Source organism: Camponotus floridanus, unplaced genomic scaffold, assembly GCF_003227725.1.
Source record: "Camponotus floridanus strain SB8 unplaced genomic scaffold, Cflo_v7.5 scaffold11, whole genome shotgun sequence".
NCBI lineage: Eukaryota > Metazoa > Arthropoda > Insecta > Hymenoptera > Formicidae > Camponotus > Camponotus floridanus.
Window position 1 is genome coordinate 2,471,652 of NW_020229226.1, and position 25,854 is coordinate 2,497,505.

The 25,854-nt window shown below is 31.0% G+C and overlaps 1 protein-coding gene across 5 annotated transcripts in view; it reads right to left on the minus strand.

Annotated features, from left to right (window-relative positions):
• The window catches only part of LOC105255590 (tensin-1), a 162,931-nt gene extending 158,637 nt beyond the window's left edge, over window positions 1-4,294 (minus strand). For 4 of the 5 annotated variants that reach the window (XM_011264956.3, XM_011264960.3, XM_011264959.3 and 1 more), the window contains exon 1: window positions 2,485-4,294. In XM_011264956.3, the coding sequence (XP_011263258.1) occupies window positions 2,485-2,577 (93 nt within the window). In that variant the 5' untranslated portion in view covers window positions 2,578-4,294. The remainder of the gene's footprint in view (window positions 1-2,484) is intronic. The other variant, XM_011264965.3, reaches the window with a different exon arrangement.
• Window positions 4,295-25,854: the final 21,560 nt, after the last annotated feature.

Here is a 25,854-nt window from a genome sequence, read left to right on the forward strand (position 1 = left end):
ACGGAAACGTGTGATGTGAATTGATCACAATGAATCGGGCGGGAATTAATTTATTTTCTATGACAATATCTCGCAATTTCATGTGATTTACCAACGAAGAAATGCGACTCATTCCAATTGTATAATTAATAAAATCGTCCAATATTACATTTTTTTTTCAACGTGACCGTGATGACGTTGTATTTTGATGATGTCTACGTGTGCACGACTGCTGGGACAGCTTGTTCGATACATACGGTATGCGAAGACCAGAAAGCTGAAACACGAGCTTTTCGCACGAATGCTGTCTCGTGCCATCAAGATAGCATTTTTTTGCTTCCTGTATTGTAATTTTATCTCATTTCGCAAAAATGTTGTCTGGGTATTTTATAAGATAATATACAAAATTGAATCATTGTATAATTTTTAAAGTCAAATTTCTCCGAATTAATTATTATGATTTTTATTATAATTTATTCCTTATCATAATTATGATTTTTCATTGTTAGTCGGAATTGATTTTATTCCTGTTGTAAATTTCAAAATAAAGTTCACATAACGTATTTTATAGAGCAATAACACACAGCAGTTTACATAAAATATCTGAATTCTTATTACACTAGGAAATATGTTAAATCCGAATAACATTTATGTTTTGCACATAAATTATTTTTAATTGTTGCGCTTATTCAAAATCCTCAAAACATATTACACTCTCTTGTTACGTATCCGAAAATGTTACGCACTCTTGTATAGCAATTACAAAGCAATAGAACAATGATATCATACAAAAATTGTTTCAGCAAGTTGTTCGTGCAACGAGTATCACGACTCGGGGCTCGTTGTAATTTTAACAAGTGGCTAACATCGCGTCTGTTATTACCGGCTTAATTGCTGGGTCGTGCCCGAGATATCGTCGAATCGATCGCGGTACCCGCGGGGCGTCCGTCGAAAGGGGCCCGGAACCGAGGAAAAGGCCGTCGTGGAGAATTAATAAATCAGCTAGCCGGCGGGAAGGAGAAATGTTGACCACCTCGGTGTCCCTCCGTCATCTGGAGATTTTGTATCTCTCGATCTTACGGCATCTCAGGAATAAAGAAACTGCCTAATAACCGTTGCCTTAAGCGGAAACCCTCCTACATTCTCTCACATTACGTAGAAGACTGCTTCTTTCTTCTTTTTTTTACTTTATCGTACTTATTAATGGTAAAATATAGTTCATTAATGTCTATTCTATTTTTTCTATATCTTTAAATTGCCTGTATCTTTAAACTTGATATTCATGGGAAAAACAGTCAACGATAATGAAGAAGAAAACTCACAACAAACGACGATTAGTGGCGGGAAACAAATATTAGGATTTATTGCGAGACTTATCAGGTCCCGAGGATTAAACAACTTGACCTTAGGATGCTGCTTCTCGGATAATGAAGGATAATGAAGTATAATGCCAGAGGCACCCGTGTCACGAATTGGGAGAAATTAAAATATTAGTTAAAATTTGATTTCCAAAATTACATTGCATTTTAATAAAAAAAAATTTTAATAATTCTTTAATAATAATGCGTTCCTTTGCACTGACACGTATCGAATTTAAATCTAATAGTAAATTTGTATTTACGACAATTGACATAAATTGCGATTTTCAAATTAAATTAAAAATATTCACATTTTAATTATCATAACGCATGCATATTATTACTTAATTTAATCGAGAACAATCGTACTCTAAAATACCTGTGCTGTGGGCTTTGTTTTATAAGCGAATTGAAAGAACTAAGTTTTTACGAGAGAAACATTCCACATTTCTGTACATCGTAATTACATCGCAATAAAGCACTATGGAAACCAGAATATTTCTCGTTTAATTCAAGAGGCTTGTTAAAAAAACTGATAGCTATGTACAAGACGGCAAGGCCATGTGCTATGATATCGAATAAATCAAGTAAAAGTATTACCGTTTTTGTTACTGTTATGAATTCAATTATAATGACTTTCTCGAGCATGTATTTTTAAATAATACATGTGAGAATCTAGATTTATATGCTACACAAATTTGCAATTTACTGCAATTTTTTGCAGTACATATAATATGTATTTCTTATTAAACTCCATTTCAACGTGATTAATTTGTCTTCTAATTTTTCGTTGATTTTTAATTTCTATAAAATCATATAAACTAAAGTATATAAAAAATAAAGTAAAATTTACTTTCTTCCTTTTATAACTTGTTATTCTTAGAAACATTAACAAGATGTATAATCAAAAGTTTACAATTTTATCTTTAAACATCTTTAAGCTTTATTTTATTTTATGGATATTTATATATATTTTTCTGCTTTATCACTCTTTGTAATTTGAAGAAACTCCATAAAAGACATCGGTATTGGACTCTGAAAAATTCTCTTTGAAAGGAACGACCTGAATAGATCGAATTTTCGCTCGGTTCGTCCCAAGATTCGCCGCCAGAAAATCGCGTGGAAAACTTTACGAGAGGAATCTTACCTTGACGAGCAGGTGGATCGGTTGACTGACGCTGAGTGGCTTGCCCCTCCTGGCCTTTCCGCCTCCACCACCCAAACATTTTATCCACGGCATTCCTGAAACGTTTCCTCGTCTCTACTTGTTATTTGCAATTCTTGCCTCTTTTCCTCCTTCGCTTTCGTGATTCTTCTTTGCCTCTTCCGTCCTTTTTGTCGCTGCTTAAGATTCCCAGAACTTCTCACTCGTCTTCTGGAAACTCTTCCGTATCCGGTGCATCTCGCAATGTACGATGGGATTCCCTCTACTATTGGAGGAGCCTACTATTGCAGATTTTTCGAAATAAATCTATCAGATGTTTCTTGTAAAATAAAAAATCGGGAAATTGAAAATTAGTCTCCAGAGAATTAAAGACTTGGTAATAATTTGATGCTCGTAATGCTTCTTGAAAGTTCGACGCAAATAACTTCTTTGACGATAATATTGATAGAGATTCTAGAGAGAGAGAGAGAGAGATAATATTTTGCACAGTTTATAAAAGTTTTTCTCTCAAGTCTCAAGAAGAGTATCTTCACCGATAAGATTTATATTTTCTCGATGGAAAATAATTTTTTATTTTACGTATAAGAAATATGTACTTTTTTCAAGTTGTTCGCGAACAGGATTTCCGCGATTCTGATTTTCACGGGAGTTGCCGCAAGGGGTGAAACTTTTGATGGAGTAAAGGTGCGCGCGAGATATTGCGAAGATCCTTCCGGGTTACCCTTATGAAGAATTGGTTTCGTCTCAGGTGTAATGGAAGTTTTATCCGCGCGGCAACTCTAAACGCTCAATCTCTTCAGGGATTTCATAATAGCTATATTCACACCTCACGCGGAAGTACTTTCAAGGTCTGTCAGCGTAAACCTTTTGAGAATATCCTACATGAGATACCGGAAGTCTCAATGGGGATATCTCGAATAACCTTCCGTCCTTTGGAAATTCTTCGTTTTCTTTTTTTTCGTTTTATTTTTAAGCTCTGCTTGAGAACGTTTGAGAACGTACTTAATTTCATAAAACAGTCATAATTCTCATATAAGTGTGGTCCCGATTAAAAATTTAATAAATGCAATTAGCGATGTAATAAATGCGGTTACCACATATTTCGTTCGATGGAAGTATGTAATTTTGTTGTTGACTCATTATTCGATTTGTATTGTTATTTAATGAAAAGATTCCTTTTACTTGACACACTTAAATGTTATGATTCTGTAATTGTATTTGATTATTTCTCTGAATTTCTGAGAATTTTTTATATTAATAGTTCCGTATTTATCCTTGTATTTTTAGAATCTTCTAATAGAAAATATTGATTTTTTATTTATATTACAATAATGTTATTCATTAACAAAAGTAGCAAATAGAATCACATTCGTTGGAAATTTTGATTTATGTTTCAGTTCTTTTTCGTTTGACGTTTCGTTTGATTTTTCAATTTTTTTTTTCGTTTTGTCCTGCGTCGAAGATCCGCGAGAAGATCAGCACAGATCGATTTCCCGTATTTTTCTCGACAAAATTAAATCCGATGACTTATTAGATACGTCCCATGTACTTCGATCTCGCTCGTTTAATTCCGCCACAGTTCCGGTGCGATGCACATCATTTCTGTCGCTCGACGCGATAACGCAAGTCCACAACGAGAGGGAAGAAACGGGAAGAAAATGTTACATATCCCGGAGTTGCGCGCGAACAAGTTTTCCTCCTGGCTTTTCCCTCACGTGGCACCGCATCGGCGTATAACGAGCGACGTCCGCTCTCGCGCGCGGCTCTCGCAAGACTGGCGGCTGTCCAGTTCGCTATCGTCGATTTTATACGCGCCTGGACTAGGTCACGATTCGCGTTATCGTGGAAGATGCTGAAGACGAGCACACCGCGTATTCGATCGATATTCAATTGTACGATACAGTATACATTATGTACCGCGGAAAAATGCGCGTAGACGGTAAATACAAATTGACTTCATAAACCATATTGCGAAGTTGAAAGGATCGAGAAAGAAATTGTGCTTTATATAAAATTGTCATTTAATTGTCAAAATTATCGAGCCTCGTTGAATAATAATTCTTCTCGTTCGATGACATCATAATAGAAACGTCTTTTGCTCCGAAACGCGAATTGTGCTCCGATTTTCGTTAAGCTATTATGAAATATTCATAGAATCATTATCGTCTATCATCGGCTGTTATGTATGTATATATCAGAAGCTTATTACATTATCGTATTGCGTTACACCCTGCGAGCATACAATGTCATTTCTCATCTCATAACGACGACACGTCAAAGTTTAATCGATGCGTCCTGAGAAATTCAGATCATAATCTTCCGTTCTCATCGATCATAGAAGGTTACAGCGTCTAGTTTTCTTGCCGTCTCGGTCCGGTCTTACGCCAGAAAATCGCTTCAATTTTTCATCGTGACTCGAAAATTAACGGTTGCACATCCATTGTTAAAAATTTAATTCGCTGTCATCAACGATATCGTTCCCAGATCCCGTCTTCTTGACTTCTAAAAACCGCTGCACTACACCAGTATTTTCGAATCCATAATTAATGCGCTCTTTAATCATATATGCTCAATAATATATACTACCTTCTACAGGATTATAAAGATAAGCCATCTTTTAAGAAAGATACAGAGTCCACGGTTTGTGAAACAAAGAGCAGATCTCGTTAGCGAAGGATAAGACTTAATTAAAAAATACCGGAGGAACACACTCTCTTTCTCTTCTCGTTCATGTACAGCAAGATTATTAATGTTCTTTACGTCCCGATCGTAACGTTATACGAAAGTCGTGCGTCGTATCGCGTGCCGGTCACCATTATTTACGGCTCGACCCTATGTTACGATACACAGAGGCCTCACGATCTCCCGTCGAGATCCACCCCGGATCAGCGGGCACCCTCCTGTCGCGGAATGCGACTCGACAGATCACGGATCTACGTGTTTACGCCGATGAACTCTGTTTACCGATTCTCATCATCCTTTAAAAATCCCTTCTTTTTCTTCTGTATCTTGTATGATTGAACTGATCGATCAGTGACAAGTCGGATCGAGGATGGCGCGTGCACTACCGGAAGACAGAAAGCGCTTATTTTTTACACACGGGCGGTCCCAATCGACCGGCTAGCTCCACAGTCTACCGACGACTGACAGAAAACGCCAGCCGGCATCACGAAGAGAGCGGCCCTACCGACAAGCGACCCGAAGGGACCGACAATCCGTGTCGGATGGCAGCCGCTCGGTTTGGCTTAGCTCGTAGCATCTGCTCTTGGATCAGAGTCTTGGATCGGAGTCCCCGGGATGTCTGCCGAAAACACGCCGCGGTTTCGAGGTCGTCGAGCATCGATTCAGTTCCGGTCGCGCCGCGCAGTTTACGGCGCAACTTCCGTAGAGATTAGGAAGTTAGCCTTTTGTGTTCCGACGATGGTATACATAGCGCACAGGTGCATAGATATACCTCCGGTCTTGCGAATTAAGCGCGGCGAATAGAGGTTTATCGCATAGTTGAGACGTGCAAAGTTGAGGCGCGTACGTGAAACTATTATTATTATTATTTACGATCTCGTGCAACCTGAAGTAAATATCTTTTTATTTTAATATTATTCTCGCTACGAGGAAATTTCGTGAGAATAAAAATGTTACGATTTGATGACGCGTGTACTTTGTACAATAGCGACAATCCTTATCTTTTTTCATATCGCAAAAATGTGAAGTTCACAACATATCTGCTGCACGTCTCGTGTATATCTTCTTATTTCCAGTGATAAAAAAATGTATGAATCGATAATAAAATTGAATGTTCCACACGGTATTTCGTGTAAACTGTGTTACAAAAGGGTATCAACGAGAAACATGTTTACATCTCGTTCTGGTGCAACGACGAGCGGTGTACTTTACGATAGGCGGTTGTAAAGTCAGTGCCGTACTTTTATCTTTATGCTTTTGTCGTATGACATAAAGATGATAAAATAACGAACCAGGAATAAAGAATGGAGGATGAAATTTGAAAAAAAAGCAATTTATTTTGAAGATAAATTTAGAAATTTGAAAAAAAGCAATTTATTTTGAAGATTAATTTGTTTGAAGTTAAAGTAAAATTAATGGTAATTTTAATGTAATAGAGAGTGAATTTATCAAAAAGTATGTTTAAAAAACAGATTTATGTAAATCTTTATAATATTATTATATTTTAAAAATAAATTAATAAAAATATATCAATTTATACATAAGTATATTAAATTCTTTAAAATAAAATTAATGATCTATCAAGAATTCATTTGTTTAATTTAAAAAAATTATATTTATATTAAAAAATTGCATATAATTTTATATTTTATGATAAAGTAAGAAGGAGTACATTTATAAAATCGTAATGTAATATATAATAAAATCGATAGTTTAAGTAATTTGTATGGAAGTTGATTTGTGAAATTTCCAACAGAATAGTTACGTATCCAAAACTTTCTACTATATTAGTTTGGCTAATTGGTACTGGAATTAATCGGCTCCAAGAGCGCCTTTTTGGTTCCAACTAAACGAGTTACGGGTTGGTCGCGGAATTTTAGTTAATCCATTTATATCATACAAATTTTCGAGAACCGGTGATAAAGTGTCGCTCTTGCACTAGACGCATTAACGAAACGCAATCCAATTTCACAATCTCGGTTATAATTGTCACGAACGCTCGTTGCATTAGAGAATCGCTAAACTTTCATCTGTAGGACTGCAAAATTTAAGGACTCCCATCTTGTCGCACCGAGAGGAAATCGGGCATCCAACTTTCCGGACGGAGCAAATACTTTACGCGCACGCCGTCAACTTTTCTCGTCTTTCTTTGCGATGTCCGTTGCCGGAGTCCCTAATTAGGTTTGCACAGCACTGCCGTCGCATATAAGGCGGAAAAGTATGTAACTTTCTGTGTTCAGAGGGAGGTAATGCGAGTAGAATACTTAATATCGAGCGCGTAAGCCACTATACTTATATAAGTATGTACGCTCGTTATACAGGGTGATTCATTTAATATATATTACCTTAAATCCTACCTTGTGTGTTTACATAATTCGAAGATAAAAGTTTTGCATTTAACGTTCTCTTAGAAACAGACAAACACAGAGAGAAGGAGAGAGAGAGAGAGAGAGGGAGGAAGGGAGAGGAGAGAGGGATTTAAATACACGAGACTACACGTCGTAAATAATTTACGGGATATGTTTCCATAATCTTGTATCGTTTCCGGTTACGCGAAAATTGGCATTGAAATAATGCGTCGTACAGTTATCTCTGTAACGATTAATGCACCAAGAATTACATGAAATTTCGTGTTATATGCGAAACTGCAATATCGTGTAAATCGATACATTGACCGGAAGTTGCATGTTCTGCTCATCTTTCTCGCCTAACTCTTCGCCGAACACAACAAGTTGCGTTTCGCTATTAATGTGAGACATAACACAGCTTGACGTAACGCGAGTGCGTACCCTCTCTCTCTGGCAAAATGCAATATCGAAGTGCTCTGAAGTGCACCTACGTATATGTCGATGATGCCAATGGCGTATGCAAAGAGAGAAGTTGCAACTCAATCCGATGCTGTAGAATGGAGGTAGGATCGGCCAATTTCAGAACCACTTTGTTCTATTTCTGTTAAAGTTATCGTCTTCGCCGAGGATGCCAAGTCATCTATAACTTATCTCTTCAACATCCTTTATAGAACTCATGCGATAAACAAAACACATATGTATCTAAGCGTTGTAATAAATATTAATATACAAAGAAATACCAATTTTTAATTTGAAAATAACTTTTTTGTTTTTAATTATCAAGCACAAATAATTTTTTTTTAGAAAAGAGAATTTAAAGAAATATATATTATGTATATAAAATTAAAATTTATTATAAAGGTCTTTTGTGACATATATAGGAAATATTTTGCTATGAATCCAAATTGATTTAATGTCCGCCGACGTATAATTATTAATATCTTTAATGCTTGCATGGCTTCATATGATCACGCATATGTATGACTAAACTTTGGAGTATTTACTTCTTCCGTGTTAAAGATATGTATGACTAAATTTTGGAGTATTTACTTCTTCCGTGCTAAAGATGTATTACGGGAATTATTCCGAATATTTTCCATGATTATTTTAATAATAACTTTTGAGAGAATTATATAGATGTATAAATTTTTTATATAAATAGCTAAGATTATCTAAAAAATAGGAAAAAGTGATAGAGGAAAGTAGGATATGTTTAACACAATTCTTTTTAACGAACGATAATTACATCTCGAATTTCTAGAATGATCCTTTACGCTTAAAAAGGACGCTCGGAGAAAAGAATTCCTCACAGCAACTTGAGAGCTGTCTTAGCGAATTAGCAAGCTAAAAAACATCGGTTCCGCGAATAGCTCCATTAATCTTCCGATATTATTAGCCCTGAGAGAGATCCTCTGATCGTCTGATTCACGTGCCACTCCTTCAATGTTCTTTACAAGCGGTCGCAGAAGCGATCATTACGCCACTGATCGACGCACAAGCGTGTACGCGTGTGTAGCGCTTGAGAACGGCTGAGCTTGATGTTAAAGTGTATCGCTCTTGGAACACATCGGAGGCCACACACTAGGATCAAGCGTGATAATACGGCGTCTGTAATATGGTACATGCATGGTACCACGGTATCATGCGAATACTTGCTCGATCTGGAGTGAAAACGATACGAAAAATTTTATTTCGCGTGATTCTACAACTCGTGCAATTAAATTTTCTCTGATATATTCCACTAAAACTTCAGTGCATTAAAACCTTTTAAATATAAAAGAACTAAATAAAAAGAGTGTATAATTATTTTTTTTTCATGCAACTTCGTACAACCGAATTGACAATTTTGTAATAAAAACTTTTCTCGTTCATTTTACAAATGCGAGAAAACAAGTACGTGAAAAATGTTTCAAAACGAAACAAATATAAAAATAAATACACAGAATTGACAAACTTTGATTAATGGCAACTCATTGACGAAGATTGATACAGCAGACAAGTGAGAAATAATACGAACTGTCACATTGCGCATAGGATTTATGTCAAAATAAATTCTTCGATTTCTTTTCTGATTATTAAAAATATTCAACGTTTGATTTTTTTTCGCCGCGCTTGTGATATATAATTCGCGTCTTATGCAATGTAGCGCACACGCTGGTGAATTGTCATCAGAAAACGAACAAATGAGATCGCGCAACTATTTACACGACTTTTGCATCTTTTTTTAATCGTGTTTCATTGCCTGTTACAATAGCGACCTGTGTCTGCGATAGCGACAAAGATAGATGGGATATAAGGACAGCAATAAAATTTGCCACGCGAGAGCGGCTGACAAGCTATTGTTAAAATTTATTATTTTTATTCTGTATTCTTTTGCAATTGCTTTACTATTTGATGTAATATTGCCACAATGAAAAATGTTTCATTTTAGTTTCAATTATATATACATAGCTCTCTAACTTTTAAATTTTTACGAAATTATTAATTAATACTTCTGTATATATACTCTGTTATTTTAATAATTTTGTATATTCAGTATTTCACAAACATTTTGTTGAGCGTACGTTTCTCTATTATTACAAAATTCATTAAACCAACTCTTCAAAATTTTTAGAAATTACATAAAAAGCGCAAATCTAAAAGAAAGAGAGAAATTAAAAACAAAGGAGTTTTCATATTTTACTTTTCTTTGTTAAATATACAAAATTACGATATTCATTGAACAAAGCGAACTTGCGTTCTGCTCTCATTTTTCATCTATTTGCCAGTATATAATTCCAGTGCAAAATGCGAAACAGTCGCGAAAAGCAGTTTCTGCTTTTTCTTTATATATTATTTTCTTCTACTTACAAACTTAAACAAAGCTAGCAAACTTGAGATTACTCGAGGTTTGAGGCTCTAACTTTAATGAACGTTTCTCCGTTTATTTTACGCATACTTGTTCATTTTATATAAATTACATATAGTGCATATAAAAATGTAACAAGATAGTTTTCAATTTTCTCCTCAACTACATTTTTTATATTTTTTTATTATTAACATTTTTTTATTTAGTTTAAATAATTTATATTTCCAATCAATATTGAATCTATCTTTTCTGGTCGCATTCATTCTAACTATATCTAACCAGAAATGTAAATATGTGTTTTTGACTTTTATCAGAAGTCAATAAAAGATAGCAATTCCTTCCGGCTAATTATCATTACTCGTATGTAAACGTTTATAATGCGTATTATGTAACAATTGCAAGACGTTATGATTGTTTGTTATACTTCATTTTAATATAATAACTTCGTTTTACCAAGTCATAAATCAAAATTAATTAATTAAAATTTTTATAATAATATTTATAGAACATTAATTATAATACAATATAATTTACAATAAAATTAAAACATTTATATCAATATATTATATAATTCCATTAATTGATAACTTGGTTTTATATTAATAAAGCATAATTAGTAAAGCATAATTTTAAGTATAATTTTCTGATAATATAGACGGATAGATTATATAAAATAGAATAAAATCGGCATCATGTAAGCATGAATAATTACCATAACACAAACATTAACATATGAAAATAATGAATATGTGTAAAAAATTACTAATATCTTCTTTATTACGTCTTTTTTATTAAAAATTCGAATAACTAAAAAAATATTTTATATCTTTCACTAATTTATATTTTGATTTTTTTATTTTTGCAATGTGAAATGTATGCATATGAAAAAAATTTGTTTTAACTCATCCATTTTAAGGCAATCAATCTGAATCTATAAATTCTATAAATCTATAAAAAATTCGTTACTTTTTAAAATAAAATAAAAGTTTATCACTCACTGATAAATTTTCATGTAAGAACAGAATTGATGATATTGCAGCTATGTTGATCTATAACATGTAAATTATAGATCCAAATTAAAATAGCGCGTCTAAAATAATTAATTCAAAAATTATTATACGTATTAAATCTTATACTTAATGCATCCAGTAATAAGCAGATATTTAATGGATTAATTTTATAAATTTTGAAAAACCTATAACTATAAACTATATAAAACTATTTTTATTAAAACTATTTTATGTAAAACTATTTTTTATTAAATAAAATCTTAAATAGAATCTACAAATTTTACGTAACAGATTTTTTTATTCTTTTTTGCTTAAATCATTCGAATAAACCAATTGCATTAATGTATGAATGCGATTTATATAATAATATATAAATATAAAATAATAAATACTTATCCCAAGATTGCTCCGGTGTCTTTTCCAAATTTCCTACTTCTCATCATTAGGGGAAAATTCCGCATGTAAATACGCGACATTTTGCATTCCCGAATTCCATATAATGAAAGCAATATGCTGTTCCGCACTTCGAATCGATTTTGAGGTAACTTCGAGGAGTAAGGATTAAATCCGAAACAAAAACGGAAAGGATTGATGCTATCATAATTTGATATATATGATTCTTGTGTCAAAATATATTTGGATTTTAGAAAAACTCGAATTTGTTTAAATACGATTTATTATCATAAAGGGGAAGGTTCTCATTTCTGATCATCTAGACAATCTAATAATCGACTTTTTTCGTTACATGCGAAAATCTAATTGTTAAGTTGTCCTAACTATTTCATCAAGGCGAAACAAATGTGTCTTTAAAATGTAGGGAAAAAGGAAACCGTAATGTTCAGTAAGCTATACATGTAGGATGACCACCAATGTATAATGCATGGGACAAAAGATACGAAACAATGATCTCACCTATTTTTATCGAGCAATCGACCGAATTTTAACCAATTCAGACCGAACTACTTATTGGAGCAGAGATTTCATTGAGCATTGTCTAGTAATGTTCAATGAGATTTCTAATTCAACATATCGGATATCGACATACTTAACACATTGTATTGTCGATTTTCAACGTGCTGCTAATTTTTCGTCGCATTTTTCTGGGATATCTCAATTTTGCACTTATAATTATTATGAAATATATATATATATATATATATATATATATTTCATAATAATATATATATATATATATATATATATATATATATGATCGGTAATAATTATAAATGCGAAATCGGGATATCGCGGAAAAACGCGACAATCAATCTGCACTACTAAAAATCGAATGCAATATATTTTATGGGTACTTAGCTTCCTCTTCAGGATTAACCTTCCAAGTACTGAGCCCTCTCACCAACGTCAAGGTGTACCCGTTGAGAGGGTATTAGAAAAAAGCTGACGATGCAATATAAATGTGTAAAACATGAATATATTTTATATTGCATCCGTTTTTAATAATCAACTCTCTTGTCTCATTACAAAATACATTTTCTTATTTATAAAATAAATTACGAGATACACATATATTAAATTGTAAAATTGTACAATATAAAATGTCAAACATGTATTGCTTAATGCATTATAAATTAATTATTAATAAATCGATACATGCGTCTGCTTTATTATTTAGATCACATTGATTGTTAATTGCGATGCTAATCGAAATATATTTGAATATGGGAAATATATATGCGATTTATATACATATATATTGCCTAAATTAATAATAACAATTATTGTTTTTCAGTTGAGATATTATTCAGAGAAATTTCCTGATTATTCTATTTTTGCTTTTAACTTATTTAGTTAAATATATATTCTTAAAGAAATACATCATATTTAAAATATATTCTAAAATAATATATTATTAAATTATTATTATTATAGAAATCGGTTTTATGCTAAGTATTTAAAATTTTAATGAGAATGTAAAATAGCACATTATTAATTGAGAAAACATTAATAATAAAATGATTTAATATTATTTAAGAAATAAAATATTTTTTATAGTTTTTTCTAATTTTCAATAATTATATACACATAAATAAATATTATTAAAATAAATAATAATAATGTATAACTATTATAATAAATTATAAACTATTATAAAAATATTATAATATAAATAAATAATAATGCATAACTATTTTGTCAAATTTTAACAACATTCCGTTCAATGACAGTGTTTCGAGAATCAAATAACAATATCCTTCGATTGTGTCTAATGTTTTCCCTTGAATAAATAAAAGTGCCGTTCGAAAATTTATTTCCTACGCGTCTTTTCTTTGTCGCCGCAATCATTCTTTAACATTGTATTCTTACCTTGGCTCGTAACGAGATCACCCATTCATGGTTTTTCAATCTATTCAAGTTAGAATGTTGGGCCGCCTTTTAATCTATTTTCGACAGACACGACGTGTGTCCAGCCACACCTGGCTATTCTCTGCTTCCGACATCTGTGCGCTCTCGCTATTTCGCGAGTCCTCTTTTCACGAATCGATGTATTTTCCAGGTCATAACCATCCGGTATCTTCACCATTTGTTCCGTATTGTATATTTGTTTTCTTTTCTGCAAAACCTCTAAATAACTTTATATAAAACTTTGAGAAATTTCTGGCGCACAAATAATTCTTTTTTTAATCTACAGATTATTTTATTCATTTGCTTATTTTAATATAAATGTAAATAAGCAAACTTTTATCTTTATTTTGAAAGTATTTTGCAAAATATAGATGCAGCACACAAATACGTGAAACATCAGAAAGCAAAAATAGAAAAAAACGAAAGTCTCAATTTTTATTTGTAATAAAATCCACAAATATTTCTTGCTCGTGTACACTATTATTCGAACGTGTAATGGAATAACCGAATGTACGTTCTCTGGGTAAAATACAAACGGATATATTTCATTCAGAGTGCATGCATTTGATCATCCCTATACTTTGTATAGTACATGAATGACAAATATTTGAATGTTTCGTAGAGAGGATTCTTTTGCGGAGGCTCTCGTTTTTATTTCCTATCTCTTTCAGCTTTATTCGCAACAATATTATATTTAAAAATATTACAATATTATTATATATATATATATATATATATATATATATATATATATAACTACATATTATTTAAATTATAAATAAATATTTTATGAATCTTATTGCAAACGCATTTTGTAAAAATTTTAAAGGAATATAATCAATATTTGTAGTAAAATTATAAATTATACAAAATTTATATAATTAAATATATATATAATGTTATTTTTTTATAAAATAATGTAATCAATATATCGTATATTATATAAAAGAAATATATTTTTTTACAGAAAAAATTCAAATTTTATACTCCATTTCAATGAACTAAACCAATCTCAAAGAGCTATGGATGAAAAATATTTATCATTGAAATAATTTCTTCGATAAATTATTGTCATTTCTGTTATGGCAAGGGAATGACTTTTTTAAATAAGTTATTTAAATTTAATTGCTCATTTTTCATTGATTCACGTTTAATGTCTTCTACATACATGGAGTGCCATAACTATAATAAGCTATAAGCTAAGTAAGTTTAATAGGTGTGAATCACGTTCTGTGATATCAGAATGAAACCTCCATGTCCAATTTTCGATGTCCAAAATTATAATCGCAAACTGCACGCTCAGCATTCTCAATACCGTTTATTTTAAGACGAGTGTACATTCAGCACGATGACTCATATACTTTTAACACATGCATATGTAAATATTATATAAATTAAGCGTGCATTTTGAAAACATGCGAATAAGTAATTATTCTTCCAGCAACTTTTTCGCGTCTCGTAATACAATTTTCAAAAGATATTTGCAGATGATATTTAAAGATGGCATAATTCTTGGTTTGATTTCGAAGCAGCAGTTTCTGCTCTTACTTGTTTAGATTTAGAAACTTTGCGAATGAAATCTGTTTTCTCTCTTTCTATCGACTTCCGAACGCAGAAATTCTGCCTATATATAAGTCATCGCATAGGAATGAACTCTTTGAAGTTTCTTATGGTTCACGCTGCCATTCGTCGATCGAAATAGAGATGACTGCGTAGTGATGTCTCGCCATGTGCGTTCACAACTAGTTAGTCTCACGCATAAATAAAATTGTCTATGCTAAATACGCGCTTCGCGTTGGCGAGTGTGTCTGCACGCGTGTTCAGAAAATATAGTCGGAATTACGTACGCATGAATATGTTGTCAAGTTTTATCGTCAATGACGCATTATTTAACTATTATTTTTTTTAAAGATAAACAACATGCAGAAATTTTTAAAAGCTAGCGTTCTCTTTTGTCTGTTGTAACAGAAAGTTTTTATTCAATTTTTCATGCAATATATTTTAAATATTCTTTTATCATTAATAATGTATAGAATTAAAATTATCTCTCAAAGTTTAATTGATCAAATTAAATATTTGTATCTGAAAAAGCTATTGAATTTATCTTAAATCAACTTAATTGAGATCTATTCGAGTGTAGAAACAATCACAAGTATAAAAAATGAATTGATAGAAGATTGAACGGTAAGTTGAAGTTAGATTGCCACGTTTGGACTTGGTGGAAAGAGGTTAAGAGAATTTTTCTTGACGAAACAATCCGCTTTTGTTTGCGTATGCCAATCGCACGCTATGTGAGCTCAATATGGCAAAGCTAGAAAAGAAACAGTTACTTGTAATACAATATAATTTAAAATACTAGACACGTGCACAGCTATATGCAGATTCAAATTCGACATTCTTTTATCTTGAGCCATAAAAAAAATTTATTAATATCTACAATATTATGATACACATTAACATTAATATACTTCACATACGATATATATAAAAATATCTTTAAAAAATCATTTTTTTTATTATGTCATGACTTTTATTATGTATTAAAAATATAGTTATAATAATATTTTTTATTATGTATTAAAAAATGTAGGAAGAATTTAACGTACGTGTGATATTTATTTCGAAAATGAAATAATTATTCTTAAAAGCTTCAAATGATCGTACACCTATCTTTTTTGCCCCCAAGTAATTTATTTCTTCGAAATGGTTCAGGTCACGAACCGCTGGTGAAACAATCGCAAGAATTGGCACCGGTGTGACTCACCACCTTTTCCACGTGTCATCGGTGATCTATTTCCGCCACCCGGTATAGTAATCCAGACACGGAGAACGATGGGTGCCCCCGTTGCGCGCGCCGCGCACAAACAATAACGATAATGACTTAACAGGCCCATCTGCTACCCAGGTACTAACAGAGGCCGAGGGAAGAAGTGGGCCTGATGGAAGTCACTGTCAACGGCTTTAAATGATGATAATGGAAATCAATCTGTCCCTCGGGACGTGCGTGCGTGTATTATGCGTTCACGCATGAGCGACTCTTATCGCGCGCGTGTTAGATTTATTAGCCGACGCTGTTAATTACATATGGTAATTTTCCTAAGATCCTGTATGACAGGACGTAAAAGTTAATTGAACAGAAATAGATTAAGAATATTAGAGAAACATATATATTAAAAACTGACGTTGATACAATTAATGCCTGTTATAATAAAAAAATCTTTTATAAAGGCTAAAACGATTATTTCAGGATTACCGTTTTTATTTCTCTCGCGATATTTATGCAAAGATTTTAACAAAGTCAAACTAGATAAGCGAATCTTTTTACACATTACTCTCAAATATATATGTATACGATTTTTACATATAATCCATGCAAATATATTCAAATTACTCTTTCCAAAATTTTTAAAATAGTTTCAAAAATCTTTTTAATTTAAAACAGTTTAATTTTTGAAATATTCTTTTAATATAATCTTCTAATGTTCCCGTGATAAATAATTTTCGTTTCAATCGTGATGTCAATCTTGCAAAATATGTAGAATTCTCGCGATTGTTGACATCGATTACAATCATTCGCATTCGATCGATTTCTCCTATTCGCTTTCCTATTTCGTTTTCACCACATGACATGCTATGCATCATCGATGTGCGTAGCATCGAAGCACGCCCGACGCGTCGACTATGACACGCACGACCTGCGCCTTTCAGAGAGAGAGCGGCTTTTTTCCGGCGCTCTCACGCCGCCAACGTGATCACCGGTGGACAAAGACGACGACCGGAAGTTTCGCGTGGAACGGGATGCGGACGTTTTTACAGAAAGCTCGCGGAAAAATTGACCTTTACGCAATAGTGCACACACGCGTGCGGTAAAGCGGGCCGGCACAATACGCCGGTAATTGATCGTGAAGGGGTTGGCTGATGGATCTTTCAGGAACGGATTTGTGTCGGCAAAATGCCGCCACTTTTATTCCGCCTAATGAACAATCGAAGTCGTTTTCAGCTCGCACATGTACGATTTACGATTCCGCGAAAGTTCGTTTGACGCGTGGGACGAGAAGTGCACGCTGCATGTCTTGCTATTATCATCGCTTCCTGTTGAGATCTCGGTGATCGAAAGGACAAGAGGCTGAAGGAGAGATGTGTCACTGAGAAAGTTAAGTTATCCTCACCGAGAAATCATTACTTTTCATTGTATCATATATTGACGCTTAACTATTCACGCATTCAAATGAAACAAAAATAAATGCTTGTATGTCATGTCGATTAAAATAAAATTTGTAACGCAAATATTTAAATTCCATATCGTAAAATGTGTTATATAAATATAATTTAAATCATATAATTTATAAATACTTATATATATAGAAATTATTCAAAAGCATATTAAATGAATAATAGAGAAAATAAATGAAAAAATATATATACTACTCCTTTCACATTACTATGAGTCACTGCGGATGAAGTATGATCCTCGCCCAGTATAAGAAAGGGTGGCAACCCCTGCCTAATTTCGTAAACTTCCGATTATAGTCCATTATAATTGCCCTTATTTCCGTTATATGTTTTCCGAGAAAACGCGTTTCAGGAAGGTACTTTCGCGCATAGAGATGCCTTTGTTCAACGCGGAAACGTGTCGTCACCGGTAATTACGTGATGCCGGTCAACCATAAAAGCCGACCTATTTTTTTTAGCTCGTTCCGCGATCGCGCTTGCGAGAAAGAAATTCCGCACACAAACGCATTCATCGAAAATGAATGTTCTGTCAGTCAGAAAGATCCCGGAATTTACAATCAATATATATATGTGTATAAGATCAGAAAGGTATAATTTGATAATATTTGTTTTACGTTTTATGAAAAATTTAAACTTTGATAGAAAATATATAAAGGACTTTTTTGTACAAATTTTAATTTTAAAAACTCGTACGGGTGTTTTCAACGTAGTTTAGAACATTAATTGTAATATTTCATGTTTCTTCCAACCGATCACATTTGATTCGTGACGGTGTCTATGGATTTTGCAAGGGGTCTCACGGTAATAATCGGTCTTTTAAAAATCTCTCCATTTATTACGCAGTTAATGGACACTTTTCGCACAATACAAGCAGTACGTAAAGATGCGTCGACAAAGTAAATACAATGCACATGTGTACACACATGTTCGCTAATGGCGGCGTATTGACGATACGCCGCCAGTTTAAAGTAAACCTGGTGGATACGAATAATGAGCTATTGTATCGATCCGAAAATGCATTCTCCTCTTGTTCGTGCCTTTTTCCTCTCTCGGTCAATACAACAATGTCATTATTTATGTTTCAGTATAATGATATTAATTGTATTCGAGCGTATTACATGTGTCTTCTTACAGAAAGTTGGATAGAATTAAATTAACTGAATAATAACATTTGCTTTATTTAATTATAATGTTAATTTTATAATACTAATTTATAAGGTAAATAATTATAAGGTAACGTAATTATAATATTAATTATTTTAGATTAATTTTATACATGTAAAATTTACATGTAAAAATCAAAATATATATTATACTATTTTTATTGATATCAACTATATTTTTTTTTTACTTACATTAATTTTTACTCCATTAATTTTATGCAACAAATATTTCACTTGATTTCACTTCGATCTTAATAATATTTTAATTATGCATATTTCCTCCACAAATTTGCATAATTTGTTTATGCATCAACGTAAGAGTTCAAAAGACGCCATGATTCTGCTCGCACTCATTAGCAAGCATCCTAAAGTGAAAACGTGTTTTCCGCGCTCTCTTCGAATATCATCGTTAAAAAGCACCGCGCATTTTGCTTTGTACAAATATCACAGAAGGGGCATCGTTGTGCCTAGAACCGAACAAACAATTTCATAACGGCTCTTCATTATTCGCGATGAATCGACGATGAAGTCGTGCGTGAAAATAAAAAATCGACCAAGTGGAAAATCGCGCGTGCTCGCACTTTTTATTAGAATAAATCCGCGATGTCAATTGTCCCTTTGGATAAAATTGTTGCAATAAATTCATAGTGACGTAAGCGTTACGACATTAATAATAAGATTCAAAATGCAGTTGTATATTAACATGATAAATGAATAAAACTTTAATATATATATTATTTTAATATAAACATTATAATTATAATATTTGTCAAGAAATAGAATTTGCGGTTTATTGATATGTATAAATGCATTTTTTGCTATTATAAATATCTTATATGTGGATGGAAAGAGAGAGAGATAATAAAATTATAAAATTAAGAACGAGAATCAATATAAGAACAAGTACACGTAATAATTAAAAATGTTTTCAAAATTCAAAAAAATAAATACGTAATAAATAAATAATAAAACACAACAGAAACAACAAATTTTCTTCTTTCTCTCTTTCTTTAATGAATTAATTAGAATTGATTTATGAATCATTGTAAAAAAATCTTAATGTACATTATTGTACAATGATTATTTCTCTAGTATAATTATTAACTTGCATGTCACGAATATAATACAATCTCCCTATGTAAAGGGTTAAGTGGGCTAAAATTTACATGTACGTGATGTACTATACCTAGAGAGAAAAGGCGCGTTTTACGAGTGACTTTATCAATGGTCGAAAGTTGCAAAGTGTATAAATTTTATAGGTGATTACTCATATTTCCCGATAATTTTTATCATATGTAAATTTTATTATTTGGTTTACTATATAATTATCATTTTTTAACTTCTTTTCTTTCACAATTGTTATTATTAGTGCATAGTAATAAAATAAAGGTAATATAATTTTACTACTATAAAAATTTATGAAATAAAATAGTGTCTTGCTCAATATAATTGTTAATGAAAATTACGTGTTAAACTATAATTTTTCTCTATCTCTTTCTTTACTTTAGTTTAAAATTTATTTTGAACCTAAATTAAATTTATTTTTAAATTATTTTATTTGAAAAATACACTCGAAAGTTATTTCAAGGAATTCAAGATTGTAAAAGAAATTGGAAAAATATTAATTATGATAATATATCAACAATTAAAAATTATTACTATTACTTTTCCTTTTATGCCAACAGTTAATAAGTATAGAAACATATCAGCAATTGATATTGAAGAAATCATATTGATAACATCATTCAATTTGATAACATCTTATAATAGAAAAAACAATATTAAATATTAGAATAAAATTTATTTTATCATATAATAAATGTATACTTTATCTTACATAAAACACTGTCAGGAGGACAAAGTGTTATTGGGCAGCATCAAAAGGAATCTACTACCCAATCGATACACCATCTCTACCGGTAATCAATTATTGATACTTTCTAAAAAAAATATAAATTCATTATTTTAAGAAATTATATATTTGTATGCATGTATTAAAGTTATGAATAAACTAATACATTAAACTAAATAATAATTCTGTGACTCAATTATAAATAATATAAATATCTACAAACAGTAATTAATCAATTCATTATTCTTACTTTATTAGTATTAAAATTATATTATATATAATTGTGCATATTATTATAGGATAATAACAAGTTGCAGTTATATACTATAATTTTTATTAATTATCATGTTCTCTCTTTTCTACAATATAATTCGTATATATACAAAGTTCTATTTAAAACTATACTACCAGTATAATATACTTTACCAAAATAACTACAGCAACAAAAGTTAAAATTTAGCTCCACTAAAATAAAAACATAAAAATAAATTTTAGAAAGCACATATTCGATAAAAGTTTTTTATCAAGATTCTCAAAATTATTTCATTTGTACGCATGATTTTTCGTTATTAAAAATGAATTTTTTTCACACTACTTAATTACTCGTCTACATCATACACATGTATACATATACGATTTAACATAACGTATACTATTTCCGTTTACAATGTGATATATATAATACTCTAAATTTATTGTATACTCGGCGCTTAACATCTATAAATATAGTTATATATCTTTCTTTACTTATTAATTTCCGTGTATACATATGTGGTGCCCTTTATTAATGTATGCAAGGGGGCGAAATAGGAACTGTGATCGCCTGATGTACCTTGTTCGTCCATTTTTTTTGAACACCCCAATTATGCCCCGTCCTATTATTTTTATTCTTTTTATTGTAACTTCTCACTACAATTATAACTGTAGAAATATCAAATCTTTTAATTAATTTTTGCTATTGAGATATATAAAAATTTAAAAGAATTTAAACGACATAGCATTTTGTTATAAGTTACTATATCTTTGTAGAAAATTGTAAAATTTTGAAAATATAAAAAAATGCTACAAAGAATATATGTTATATCATAACAATTATGAACTGTAAATGGTAACAATTATGAACTGTAAATGGTAGGAAAAGTTAATAGATTTGTCACTTAATACCGATAAGAATTCTTATTTACACAAGAAATCTTATTATTATGTTAATACTTTTTGGAGTCCATATTAATTACTCCAATATATTACATTTAAAAGACACATGATCGAAGAAACAGATGAAGATGTTATTTAATAGGCAGTTAAGGTCTTCAATAAACGTAAAAAGATTATCTTTTCAATATTAATATAAAATATAGATATGGAATTTTTAATGTATGATCGCATAAACGGAGCTGTCATCGGCGAGTAAAATACTTGGACGAATATATGGTGCAATTTGCGTACAAACAGGCCGCAAGAAGGCACCGAGCAACGCAACACACGAGCTCCCTAAATCTTGGACAACGATTGTAAGAATGGCGACGTGCAAAAGATAGATACTTTACAGAATTTTATCTATCGATATATTTATTTCGGAGAAAAAGGAAACTAATTAACTCTATCTAAAATAAAATAAAAATATGCGAATAATTTTGCGATAATGAAAAAATTGTTATCATGTGTACAAGGCTTTGTCCTCGTCAGCGCTGTAACAATTCGGGATGATTCGTTGCCACCAAGGAAATGCTTGCTCGCGCTGTACGTAAAATGCGCGACGTCGAATCGATGGAAACGTCGCGCGCATCCGTATTAAAGCTGAGCTTTTCTCTCGCAGCACCGGATGCTCGAATCTCCGAAATATCTTTTTTACCAATAAATTCATATCAGATATTAAAATCACTCATCAATCATTCGTACGCAATTTTCATGAATTTCAATTTTAACTGAAGCTCAGAAAAAATATAGAAAAATATAAAATTATTATTATTATTAAAATAATATAGAATTATTATTCATCAAAATTTCCTTGGATATTAATCTTTTATTAAACAAATTTTTTTCGAAGTATATTTATCTTGAACATTGATAAATATCTCGATAATGTATTTAGTTTTATCAATTTATATATTTGAAATACACTGTTAAGAAAAATTGCTTAAAAGAGAAATGACTTTCTCTTATATGTATCTTAATTTTGCACGCGCCAATTCTATCTTCCATTTATGTTGGTTAATCTATGACTAACTCAACACATATGTTGGACGTAATTAACAATAATGTTACATAAGATCTACTTACAGCTATAAGATATATAATTTATATATCTTTTTTCCTTTAAATGTGAAGTATTTTATGGTATACATCAGTTTGACGTTTGACTATGCGTAGAGGGAAAGTGCCGAGCAATTTATTCTTAAATCATTTTTTTCCCTCGTGACGCCATGGCATCGATAAATTTTTAATGACGAAAACATGTTGACGCTTTTCGTTTACATCACGACTACTTTTGAAAGCGCTTAAATTTAATTTAACCGTATCTCTGAATTAGCAATTTCAGCATATTGAAGATTTATTTTCATCATTGATGAAGTCCGACGCAATTTTTTTCTCATCTCCTATTTTTCACCCTTATTGTTAGATATCAAATCTCGAATTGCATGCATTCATGGAGATTCCATGAATAAAACACTTTTCGAGCACAAGTAAGTGCTACATTTGTTTGATGTTATGTATATATTTCAATGTTAATTTTTGTACTTTAGTCGAGACTTCCGTATAAGATTTCGGTGAATCCCTGATTGTAAAAGATACCGAGAATTGCAAATCTCAACGTACGTACAGCGCAGGTTAAAACACAATCATTGTAAACAAAAATTGTTTCCAATGTATATATATATATATATATATATATATATATATATATATGTGTGTATATAAAAAAAGAAAATAAACAAATTATTTTTACCGATTATTAATATCGACAGCCTGTCTCTCTTTCTCTTTCTCTCTTTCTCTCTCTCCCTCTCTCTTCCTCTGTCTCTTTTTCTCTTTTTCCTTCTCTCTGTAAAATAAACTTTAAATATAAATTAACTTTTAATATAAAATCATATATATAAAATTTAAAAAAATTTAAATGAAATTACCTTTGCATATATGCATATTTTTTCCTAAATAAATTCCTATTAAAAAAAAATTATTTTATAAGATATTTGTAAAAATAGAAACATCCGCATACTAATGTATACAGGATTCAAACAGAAAAGGTAATAAACTAAAGATAAAAAATACACAAATAGACATTGTTCTTTCCCTTTTTTCTATTCTTATTTTTTCCTAACATATTTATTTAAAATCGTAACATAAAGTGGCAAGTGAATTCAGCAATGTCTTACATACTAATTTGATCGAGCTGCGCAAAACTTAACTAATAATAACATAATATGAGGAATACAATGGCAAAATAATGAGACATTTATCAAGATACTTATTAAAGGAAACAAAAGCAGTTTCTCTCGAGAGACATTTGACTTAAATAGAATGTATGATATTTACAGATAGAAGATACAAAAGATAAGAACGGAATAGAATTCCAGAGAAAATGAAAAATACACAATATGAAAGAAAAACTGGCACTTTTATAGAAAAATATAATAAACCTAACGATTACGTCTGTCTTTGTGAGTAAAAACGCTGTAGAAAATCGATATTGGCAACATGAGGAAAAAAAATCCGATTTTCCGTACAAATAATAACGTTCCAAACATTTTCCTCGACGAGACAGACACATTTTCTTATACGCTTTATATCCAAATTGCTAAAAACTAAAAAAATAAGTAAAACCCAAGTTTGACAATAGTAAATATGACAATAATAATGTTTAATCTTAAGGAAAACGTAAACGTAACAAATAAACTAGGCTAAAATAAACTAATATTCTTAACTAATTTAAAAATCTTAATGTACGCCAATAATACGCTGATAATTACTTATAAAATAAAAAAAGATGTTGGAATCCTTTCGAATAAGCACTCCAAAGAAATCGCAATCGAGATTACTTTTCGCGTAATTATTAATAATTTTTTCCTCCCTCAATATTTCCTTTCTTCCCCTATTCTCTTACTCTCTTAATTCTTTTTAATATTTATTCTATACTATAACATTTTTTTTCAATTCATTCTCTCTTTTATTTTCTTATCTCCTTCTTTTTCTCTTTTCTTATGTTGTTTTGTGTACAATATTCAAACTATATCGAAAACTAATATCAAAACAATAGTGGGTTATATGAATTATTAATAAAGTGATTATTAATATGACGAATTCGATCACTCGTACAAAATTGCACTAGTGCATATTAAAAATTGTTATATAAAGTATCGAATTGCAAGCGCATAATATCCAATCACTTTCATAATAAAATAATTAATATATAATCTGTTAAATAACGTGACAATATCATTATTGTGTTTTAATTATTTCAGATAATTATATTATTTTTTTATATTTAGATAATATAATTGCTCCTTTTCTCCTATATGATTTCCTCATGTTTAGATAAATTCTATATAACATATTTCAATATGCATTAATACAATATAGTGGTGGTAACAAAATTTATTAATAGTAAACAAATCGATCGAAATATTCCACAGATAATTAATTCAAATCTTAGTAAGATTTATAATTGTAGTAAATAATATTAAATAATAAAAGTATGCTGATACGCAGTATTTCACTACTAATAAAATTTACGTTTGAACGTAATTTACCTAACTTCAATGGTAATCAAGCGAAGCCAAAACAGAATGTATGAAACCCCTTTAAATAATATATAAAAATATAAAAAATTATACGGTCTTGTATAGATCTTTTT